General features: G+C 35.4%; 1 protein-coding gene across 1 annotated transcript; it reads right to left on the bottom strand.

Annotated features, from left to right (window-relative positions):
* Positions 1-6211: 6211 nt before the first annotated feature.
* Positions 6212-7458, bottom strand: LOC116201634 (mavicyanin-like). Its single transcript, XM_031532924.1, has 2 exons — positions 7164-7458; positions 6212-6732 (listed from the first exon to the last, which is right to left on the bottom strand). Exons 1-2 carry the CDS (start codon positions 7354-7356, stop codon positions 6371-6373), a joined length of 555 nt encoding a protein of 184 aa, XP_031388784.1. The 5' UTR covers positions 7357-7458; the 3' UTR covers positions 6212-6370.
* Positions 7459-11884: the final 4426 nt, after the last annotated feature.

An 11884-nucleotide genomic window follows, 5' to 3' on the forward strand; every position in this document is an offset into this window, starting at 1 on the left:
ATGACTTATGGTTGTCAAATCCTTTAATAATTTTCTGTTCGTTGGGCTCGTATTCTTTAATTAAAGCTTTGTCAACTTCCGCATTGTTTAAGAGTATTTCAATGAAATTCTTTATAAACTCCATCTTAATAAGTCCGATCTGGTGGTTAGGAAGTTTAATCAGCTCGATTTTCAAGCACTAAAAATAGAGAAATTAATCATACATGCATGTCTATATATCGATGAATTGATGATGACACAATATAGCAAATCCATTCCTATAAAAAGAAAATAATGGAATCAATGTCGGGATATACAATATGTCTAGCAATTTTAATGATGAATTTTTTCGATCGATAAAATTAATCTCAATAATACATATGCATGTGCCATGGGAAAGCAAGATCTGAGTCGGGGGATTATATTTACTTGCTCATGCATACAAAATATACACCTCTACATATACTATGTATAATTTTATACTCTCAAATACACTTTATTAAATCTTTAACGAAGTCTTTTTTTTAATACTAGTTTATTAGACTCATGCATTGCACAGATTTTATAAAACATAATTTATTATAAATGTTTAAATATGAAAACAATAATTGGTTTAAGTTTATAATTTATATTAGCATGTAAAATTTATGCAATAAATTCAAACTTGTAATAGAAGAATATATATTAAATATGTACCAAAAGTTCTTAACTAAGGAGTTCATGTAATATACACATCATTGCAATTATCAGATAATTTCTAAGAAAAATTAATCCAAAATTTGAATACTTTTAGATAAGATCGTTATTTTTATTGTATGAAAGATTAAGAACCTTAGAGTCTATCAAAACTTTTAAACTTTATTACTTGTTGTGCGCCTTTAATATAACTGATGTTCCATATATTAAGTTTATAAATTTGAAAGCTTTTAGATAAAATGACTCAATCAATTGTATGAGAGTTTTACTTAATTAAGCTTTTATAAGATTAAGTATAATGCTTAAATTTTTTAAAATTTATCTTAAATTTATATAAGTATAAATTATTATTTATTTTATTAGAATAATGAATATTTTTTTTGTTAACGATATGATAATAAGTTATTGAAATATTTTCATACATTTTTGAATATTTATTTACAATATATATAGTATATTAACATATGAATTAGGAAGGATTTAACCACTTAATCCTTATAGTATTTTGACACTTTCTTTTCTATCCCTATTTAATGCATTGGTTATTTTCTTAAAATGATGAATATATTTTTATTTGTTAACAATATGATAATAAGGAATTGAAATATTTTTCGTACATTTTTGTATATTTTCTTTATAATATATGTATAGTATATTAGCATATGAATTAGTAAGAATTTTACCACTTACCCTATATTATTTTGACATTTTCTTTTCTATCCCTATTTAATGCATTGGTTATAACTTTATATATATATATATATAAATAGATTATCATCATGAACAAACTATGAGTAATGTATATTCACATAATTCCAACCCCCGAATCATTATTGCAATTATATATGTGCTGATTATTATAGGAATAAAATACTTGAATCTTTGCCTACCGAAAAGGAAAATCCTGGAATCTTTAAATGCTTTTAAGAGAAAAAAAATATTTGAATAAGGTTTCCAATCATTATGTTTGTTTTTGGATAATAATCTAACTCTACCTAATTCAACTTTATTCTTCCATAAATTTAATAATATAACAATTATTATGTTGTCTTTTTTCCATTTAATAATACTTTCTCACACATACTTCTTCTAAAATTTTAAAACTTTCATTTAATAATAATTTCTCACTTATATTTTTCCTAACCATTTTTAAAATTATTTTTTTAATAATAATTTTTGCATCTACTTTCACATCAAATAGATATATATATATATATATATGTTTTCATACATTAATATATTTATCAACACTTACAATCATTGTACAAAATCAAGTTGAGTTGAATTATTTATATAACTCGAAAACCAAACGCAAGCTAAAGTTCATTAATTCTTTTTTGGCCAAATTAAAGTTCGTTGGTCCGTATTATTAAATAATGCAAGGATTACTGGTTATTGGATTAGATATGGAATTCCATCATGAAAGTTCATTATTCAGCATCATACATACATACATACATATATATATATATATATATATATATATATTGAGGATAAGAAATATATATATATACACATACAATATGCAACACATTGTGCTTATAATTTAACACAAGTTGTATATATAATTAAGCAACCTGAGGGTTTAAAGTGGATTATTCTTTTTTTTTTTGGGGTGAATAAAGTGAATTATTCTTTAATATTTTTTTTCGGTTATAAATGAGGCTCAATATCTAATACAATAAAAGATAAATTTTAAAGGGTTAATTGCGCCATATAACCTAACGTTTGAAGGAATTCTTAATCATTAATTGTGCCACATGTGCAATTCCGTCAATTTTGGATAGAAAGTTAGCGTCGAGCTAGATGTGAAACCAACACCTCAACGTTGAGATATCTCAGGTAAAAAATCAAGTTTGGACTAGAACTAAAAATTCCTTCAAACGTTAGGCTATATTACGCAATTATCCCAATTCTAAATAACTAATAAAATGGCACGTGTAGTCTCACTAAGTATTGAATCTGTGACTTTTAGGTCAACGGATAAAGACGTGCGCCGCTACGCTATACCGTCTTTTGATATTATTCTTTAATCTTTACTGGGGTCCTTTTAAGATACGGGACTTTATTATGTAGGTAAATAGAATTTCCGTTGCAGCTTTCCCATGAGAAACTATATATATAGGGAAAGAACAAGAAAAGACGGCCAATGGAGCCAAAAAAACAACAAAAGAAAAAAGAAAAGAAAAGAGAAACGTGCGTCCCCTTACGAATGATAAATAAAAAATAAATCATTCTTTCACCTAAAAAAATAAAATAAAATCATTCCGATTTTTCCAGAACATATAATAATATATAATTTTGTCTTGTCCAAAAAGGTTTGCAATAAATTCTGTGCTATATAATATTTTTAGTTAATCACAGTCACTGTCATTTTCCACATGTTTCTCGACCATACGCAGTCCCTTTTTCGCAAAATAAGGTACGTACATTTTTAACATTTTAGTTCACACGCACTACATGCTTAAATTTGATCAAATCAATTTCACTTTACTACAAGCCTCAATTTATAACTGTTCATAATCCCTCAACATAAAGACGGTCAATGAGGATTGACTTTGAAGGTCAAACTTAATAATAGGAAATAAAGAGAAAAGTGAAATTCAGTATGGGAAATATGGGAGGCACATTCAAGGATGTTTTAACTTACTGGGGGGAAAAAATTATATATATCTATATATGAGGCACATTTAGAGAGGTGGAGGTGGGGCATATAATGGATAATTTGAGAGGGAGAAATGAAATATTGTATATCCAAGAGTGCTCGAATTTGGATTAGTTGGGATTCCTTGAATTTCCCGATACAAGATGATGCACATCGAAAAATAAAATATATATAAATCAAAATAGAAGCATTCTAAATACAGAGACACATATATAACTACATATTAGAAATGTACATAGCTCAAAAATGCATATCAACTTTTCACAATTCCACAATTACCCATTTCAATGTATCCATGCATATTTTTATGTCGCACTCCATGCCTCAATGTATCAAAGCCTAAGGACGGAGCCCGAATTTTGTTCAATGTTGGCAAAATAATTAATTGATACATAACTACTATACAGATTATGTAATAAAACTACATTAAAATATGTTTAATGAAAAAGATACTTTCATAAAATTTATAAGACTTAATAACCATTTTTTAAATCTATTGTCCCTCTTATGAAATGATCGTTTCATGAATGATATCGTTATAAAGATAATGGTAAAGGTGGAGCTGAAAATTCAATAGAACATTATAGTGGATGTCCTTGAACTTTCTTTGATTGGAGCTAACCAAAAAAAAAAACAGTCACAAAGAAGTAACTCCAATAAGGACTAAGAAGTTTTCACTTTTATTATTATGGGGCTTGCATATTCTTGGGGAAAAAAAAACTGATGAGAAGTCATGACCTATATAAGATTAATTGACCTATTCATGAAATTTTATTTGATGCAATTAACATAGAATGAAGCTTATCTATTTTCATTTTGATACTAACAAATATTATTGTTTGAAGATAAATTCTAGAAATGCACATAAGTTTTTTTTTTTTTGGCTTAGAGTGGAAAATATTGCAGGGTAAAATTAGATATTTTCATATGGAAGAATGAGTAGAACAACCTTTTGATGAGGGGTCACACTTGGGCTAGATTAAGATGAGGCGCACTTTGACTATATCGAAATTGAATTTGACTTGATATGAGCTCACACGAGCGGGCTAAAACATAATTCACCTGATACCATGTAAAATATTCACTGGACCTATAAGCAACTGAGTCTATCTTTAATTCAAAAGCTCATGTTAGTATTTTTTAGTGAACTTTCGGTTAATTTGCTTACGTATAATCCCACTTCAGCAAAGGCATTAAAAATTAGAGGGTAATGACATTAAAAAAATCCTAAACTATACAAATCTTTTACATTTTATTACAAACTATTTTTTTGCAATAAAAAACATACAATTATCAATTCATTATCAATTTTACCACGCCGTTAGTTTCTCCATAAATTTTAACCAGACATGCTAACGTGGCACTTAATGATGCCACGTGATGCACATATATTGGCTGAATGGGACCCATAGAAAATTTTTAATTAAAAATCAATCTAAAAATAAAATAAAAAAAGAAAATTGAAAAAAAGGGGGAGGGGTTGATTGGTGGGGCCTTGCCGCCGACCACCACCCCTAAGAAAGGAGTCATCGGCCACCACAATGGTGAGGGTGACCCTGACTAGGGAGTGTTAGCCAGCGGCAGGGCTCCACCGATCGAAATGGCGGGGAACCTCAATTACGGGCTTTCCTCAATTCTTATTGGTAGGGCCCTACTGTCGGCCACCATAACCTAAACCCCCCCCCCCCTCGAAAAAATCGAGGTCGCTGGTCATTGCTGTGGTGGCTGGCAACCTCGATTAGGGGATGGTTTTTAAGTTTTTTTTTTTAAAATAAATTATAATATTTAATATGTATTTTATGAAATTTCCTATTTTATTTTTATATGTCTGCTAATCCGTTGATAACATGACTAGGGGTGTAAATGGGTCCGATCCATATGCAACTAGCAATTTACTGATACGATATAAAAAAGCTAGAATGGACAGGCTTGTTTAGTTTGTAAATGTGATTTTAAAATCACAACTTTAACCTAATTCTACTAACAACAAAACAAAATAACTCATACAAAGTTAAAAAGTGGACCCCATTTATACCACTTTTTTCATAACAAAACAAAATAACTCATACAAAATCAAAGGGTGGACCCCATTTATACCACTCTTTTTCAAAATCAAAATTTAATTTTAAAATTCTACTTTGAAACCAAACGCAGCATTAGCATTTATAAGTGCAAGATTCATAAGCTAATTAAAATCATTCGAAGTAAAACAAGAAAAAAATAATTAATTTTAGTTCTAGCTTATCACCTATATAAATGTGGTTTGCTAAATTACAATTGGCATATTTGTAATTTTAGTAAGCTCGTTTAAGCGCTCGAGCCTATCTAGTCGAGTATAACTAAGTCCGTCTCGGATATTTATCAAGCCGAGTACAAGTAGCTCACGAGTAATCTCATTTACAATCCTAAACGTGTCGATAATAAATTGAAAGACATCGGTTCGTCTACATTGTCTAATGGGCTGAATTTAGCAATGTGAAAAGCCTGTTCTCGGCTTGGGCCTGTTGGGCCTGGCTGGCAGTTAGACACACAAATAAGCCGACATGGAATTGTGTAAAGCGCATCATCTTGTGGCCAGAATGTTAAGCCCTTAACTATATTTGGGATTAAGGTTATAATGCAGGAGGAAAAATGGTCTGTTCACCAACACATTAGCGCTTACACCTATAGTGAAATTTTCAGTGTCGCAGCGGACACGAAGTAATTTAAGAGTTCCCCCGGTTCAAGATTGGAGATATGCTGATGTCACGAATACAGGGTATATATATACTCTTGACTCGACATGATTGAGAATCAAAGAGAGAAGCTGTAACTAACATTAGCAATGAAATGGAAATGGGAATCAGCAATAAGATGCCTTCGAACAATTAAACACACGAGAAATCCTACCAATAAACAGTCTGCAAATGGGAACAAATCAATATAAATATTTGCTCGAAACAAAATCCTAACTAGCAGATGTGCTGGAATCAAACAGCAAAGAAGAATCACCTAAACAACGAAGCATGAACGCCTAAACGCATAAATGGTCTATGCCGGAACAACTACTGCAGCCACAAAAGCAATCACCATGGGACTAAACATTGTTGCTGTAGCAAAAGCTCCTGAGCTTGAGAGTGGAGACAATGCAGGGGAGATCGAGCCAGATTCAGGCGGGCTGGCAACTGAGGGTGGGGAATGATGGATCGGGTGCTGCGACATAACCTCGACAAGCAATCTCTGGCCATTCCTGCAGTGGATGGGGTCCCCGCTCATGAAGTAGAAGGGCCCTGGCCTGTCTAGCATTATCGTGCTGTTGCCATTGTTCAAGGCTAGGATTGGGTTGCTCGTGTTGCAATGGTAGTAACTGAACTTGTCCACCACAAGCACTGAATCGTTCTTGTACTTGAATACTGCAGAAGGAATGCGACAATCAGCAGCCTAGACGAGTTACCTCATCATCAATCAAACATCGAAAATCCTTACTTCGATGCATTTTATTGTTAGTAAATGAAGGTACTTTTTTGCGGCTATTTGAAAAAATGGATACTACCCAAATTAAGAGATTAGGTATGTTTGAGCCTTTTGCAAGTCAGTGAACTAGCTAGCAACACCGTGGTAAAATGTCTAGTACTTCGAATTCAGACTGAAGCGCACATCATGATTCACAATGCCGCCTCAGTCGCAACTCCTTAAACTACTTGACCAGTCGCCCGAGGAAGTTAATGTGTGGAATGAAGGACTCGCACAGATCGAAATCACAAGTAACTTTAACGAAACATGATTAAGACGGGGTCCATGATAAAGGCACGAAAAGGAGCAGCTTATTAGAAGCGAAACTCACCTAGAGAATCTCCGATGTGGAACCTCTTCCTCATAGCCCAATCATTGTACATGGAAGTGTTATTCTGGGGCGGTTCACGCCACCCTTCTGTTCCGCCAACTTTGAACTCCTTCATCCCTTCGACCATGGCCAGATTATTCGTGGCCGCTAGGATGACAAGACACCCAAAGAGCAAGACGCTGAGAGAAGCCATCGTATCTGCCGGTGTTCCTAAAAATTTCGAACCAAACGAAATACAGACGCAAAAGGGAATTGGAATCTCTGAACTTCGAGATCAGGAGAGAAGATCAGAGCAATCTGGGGAGTTTATGGCAGAAGGAATGGATGGATGCGTTGTAAATAAATATATGTTGGGAAGCAAAATGGGACGGTTGGTCCAAAGGACGTGTGACTGTAAAGGGGACGTGGCCGTTACCGGCGGTTACTTCCTAGTCAAAATTCGAAACATGGGGCCCAGTCAACGTTCTAATACATATGCTCCCTGAAGTGGAACTGCCTGCCTACTGAAGAGAAGAAATTATGGAATATAATCACGTGCTAATAAAATCGGAAAAGCAGGAGCCAGAAAATGTTTTCCTCCTAGTGGAAAATTATGGAGCTAGCACAGCACAAACATCATTGACGACAGTCGTCGTTTAATTTGAGGTATTATGAGGAGTACGGATGGACCCCGAATTTCGACTAAGGAATAGGGACGCACCCAGGATTTCGACTAGGGCTCCTTGACTTAGAGAGGACGGATAAGATAGTAAGTTTTCGAGTTTGAGAGGCGAATACGAGGAATTTCATCAAAAATTAAAAATAATAATATTGAATTTTTCTTAATGCTACAAATTTTTTTGGGGGAGAGCAGTTGTGCCCCCTCAGACCCCTCGATTGGTCTATCACTGATGAGGAAAATTATCAACTTGATATGTTCCAATTTTAGAGTAATTAACTACCGGATTCTGCGGCGCAGTGGATGATGATGATTTAAGAAAGTTATGGGACGATGATGATTAATAGGGTTGGGATTTCTTTTCTATCTGAACTTCTAAAATGAAGGTAGCTAAGTTGCAAATCGATTTGGTAATCAAGATAAGTTTTGTTTCTGTCAGCTTTTGGCCACGTGTCCTACTCAACTGAAAAAAATCATTAAATTGCGCTTACTGATCAAACAAATGAACAATAAGTTACCGGACCTGCTATTTTAATAGTTGGACCTGCTGGCTTTTGTATGACATCAATTACACTGATGATTGAAAAGATTGATGAAAGCTTATGAACTGAACAAAGGAGCAAACAAGCGGGTAAAGGTGATGCGGTGGATTAGGTGGACCCAATCCCAACGTATTGGATCAAGCTAAATACTAATGGAGCTTCCTAATGCAAATCTGGAGCAGGAGGAGCCGGGAGTTTTAAGGCGGTGATGACAGCGGATTCAGTGGATTTTTGGGTTAGCACAAGACATTGTTTTGCTGCTGCTGTCGTAGCCGAGCTATGGCAGGTCTTCACGGGGCTTGCTTGGACGCTGACTTGTCACAATGGAGATCAACTCTGACGTCGTTCGTAGTCTGGTCGTTCATCGGAATCCCTGTGCTCCCTACCTCTCAATGTTAGGTGAGCCCCCATCCATGAGGTTACTCATACTTTCAGTGAGAGAAATAACTTGGACAAAACGAAACGAAGTGACTTAGACAAACCTTTTTTTGTCGGTGACCTCAAACCAATCAATCGAATATTGATTAATACACAATCAATTAAAGATTACTTGAAAACTGCTCTTTTGCTCAAAAACGAAGTGTTCCAAATGTTCCTAGAAATTCTTGCTCCCATTGGACCATTTGTATATATGCACTAGGATCCCAATTCACGGATCTTTCAGTTCGAGAAATAAAAATAAGAGGATCGAACCATTTCTTCTTCTTACTCTTTTTTAACTTGGATAAATGTTGGTTAATCGTATGTTTCATTATAGTTCTATGATTTAGAGTCCCATTTCCTATTTGATCCCTTGAATTCTGAAACTCTTCTGCATATTGATTGACATGCAGAGCATTAAATATGCGTCAAGTTCTCATTTGTATCGGTCTGTGACTGGTCTTAAAGCGCTATTATCTGACGATATCATTGGGACTACCATACTCTGTCTCTGTATTTCTTAGTTTTCTTTTCATAATTTTTCTTGGCATAAGCCGCGCTTTACCTATAAATAAGAAAAACAAAATTGATTGATTTCAATTATTTGTAAGGGCCGGTTTGAGTCTTCTGAATATAAAAAATTCACCTTCAAAAAGTTTTACCCTTTAATGGACTGACCCAGCTAGACTGAATCAGTTGGGATCCAATTGGTTTATGAATATTAGGGTTGGCACCGAATATATATATATATATATATACATATATATATAATGGTATCAGAGCCAAGTAGGTGGGGATAGGATGTCTATTCCATTTAGATCCTCAGATCCAGTAGAACTCGTAGGTCATATCATCTAGGACCGCCTTCATGGCTGGTAGAAACTCATGTAGTGTTGTTTCTATAGTGTATTCTTGCATATCCTAATACAATGAACTGAAGCCGGTAAACACGATAGGAAGAGGACATAGATCATTATCTCTCTAAGCGTCTAGATCCAATATCACAATGAACTGATGCTAGCATAAGAAGTAATGCAATAGGCTCTAATGTCCATCCAGTCGCTCTAATGGACCCTACACATTCACCGTTCATAGGAACCCGGGGGGAAGTCCTAAGGTGTCCCCATTTTGTAAGTCCCGACGGGTAGGGCAGTGTTCAGGGGAAAAATTGGATGCGATGGCCCGGTAGTGTTATGAACACCGTCTAAGTAGATGGAGGTTATCGACTGGAGTAGAGTTATCCTAGTGCATTATCGTTCGTCTAGGGACAGCAGTTGGGATAGGGTTTGGATCTTTAGAAGAGAGATGAGTTTTTTGAATTTGTCTTCCTACTATTATTGTTAAAACCAGGTACAGCAGTTGGGCAAGGTATGTGTTGAATCTCTGCAGGGAAACACTGTGTGAGGTGGGATTTCTGCCAATAAGGTATGTCTTAGTCCGATCTTGATCTTGAGAGAAGCTGGGTAGGAGTATCTGATTCGGTATAAGCATCTTCTTCAAACCACTAGGCTATTGGTTCTATAGATCTGTAGAGCTTTCGTCTAGGATAGGTATGGAATACCCTAAGGATAGGGAACTGATATGCAAAAGTATAGAAAGTCTTGATAAATGTTTGAGAGACTGGAAGGTTTATTGTTTTTGAAATATGGGTTTGTTCAAAGTGATTCCTCCATACGCATGCGTAGGTTCTCATCATAAAATCGATAAAAATTCTGTCTATAAAAGAGGATCTTTTATTGATAGAATTAACCAAAAAAAATCTGAATTAAATTCCCAGTTATCACTATCTGTGTCGGTTGTCCCTAGGGTAGACACAGTAGTCGAGGAATTTAAGATAGATTACGATAAACTTAGGAGTGACTTCCTAGCACCCCATAATGACCATAAGAGGAGATGGCTCCATGAGTCATTCTCTGAAGAATATACCAAGTCTCATATCAGGGCTAGTTGGACGGCATTCATGCTAAAAAACTCCACAAACATCCTGTTTTGGGATTGGTTTAAAAATCATTTCGCACCTGAAAGAATGGTATGTGTAACTCAGAAAACCATAAAGTGGAATCTGCCAAACACAGATCCGGTTGAGTCAACACATCCACCCTTAGGTACCATCATAATTCCCCATCAAAATGAGGAGATCAAAGCTTCTCCTTTCAAAAAGAAAGTGGACGATTCACTGGCCCCCAAAGATATTAAAAACATCTTTGAACAAAATAATTTCACAAACCAGTGTCTCCACACCATAGGTTCCCAGTTGGATAGGATAGAACAAGAAGTCACCAAGCCTGTATTCAACCAGGTAGGGACCTCTAGTCGTCCAAGCCAATCAAGACCTTCACCCATAGAGCCTCTCAGAAAACCTCCCTTTAAACCTCATGAGATTCCTATCTCTAGGAAACAAGAGTTTAATCAGGAGATAGAGAGAAGAATAAAAAACATGAATCTCCAGAAAGAATCCACCTCCATGAGCCTGCCAAAAATGATTATCCCAGACACTCCCTTGTCAGGAATAGAGCCTGGAACCCCATTGAAAGCAGCCAAACATAGGACACAAGAGTCTGAGGGCTCGAATGTCAACGCCATCGATAAAATTGGAGATTTAAATGCATTAGTGTGGAAGGAACCCCAAAAACCCTACTACACTACCATAAGTGCACCAGACCTAGTTTTGGAAGAAAAACCCAATATTATCCAGAATAGGTATAGTGCCAATGCCATATATGAATGGAACATAGATGGGCAATCTGAGTACAACATACTCAGCGTCTTGCAGCAAATGACGATGGTGTCAAATGCTTACAAGACCCAGACCCGATTGTCGGACCCAGCCATAGCACACATGCTTATAGCAGGGTTCACTGGCCAATTGAAGGGATGGTGGGATAACTACCTTTCTCCCTTCCAACATAATGAAATCCTGACCAGCGTCAAGACAGATGAATCTGGTGAGATCATCTGGGATGCTAACAACGAAGACATCCCTGACGCCGTAGCAACTCTAGTCTTTGCCATCTCCCAACATTTCGTAGGAGACCCCTCTCACCTCAAAGACAAAAACCTAGATTTGCTGTCAAACCTAAAATGCAAAAGACTGTCTGACT

The sequence above is a fragment of the Punica granatum genome, chromosome 3 (genome assembly GCF_007655135.1).
Source record: "Punica granatum isolate Tunisia-2019 chromosome 3, ASM765513v2, whole genome shotgun sequence".
Lineage (NCBI taxonomy): Eukaryota > Viridiplantae > Streptophyta > Magnoliopsida > Myrtales > Lythraceae > Punica > Punica granatum.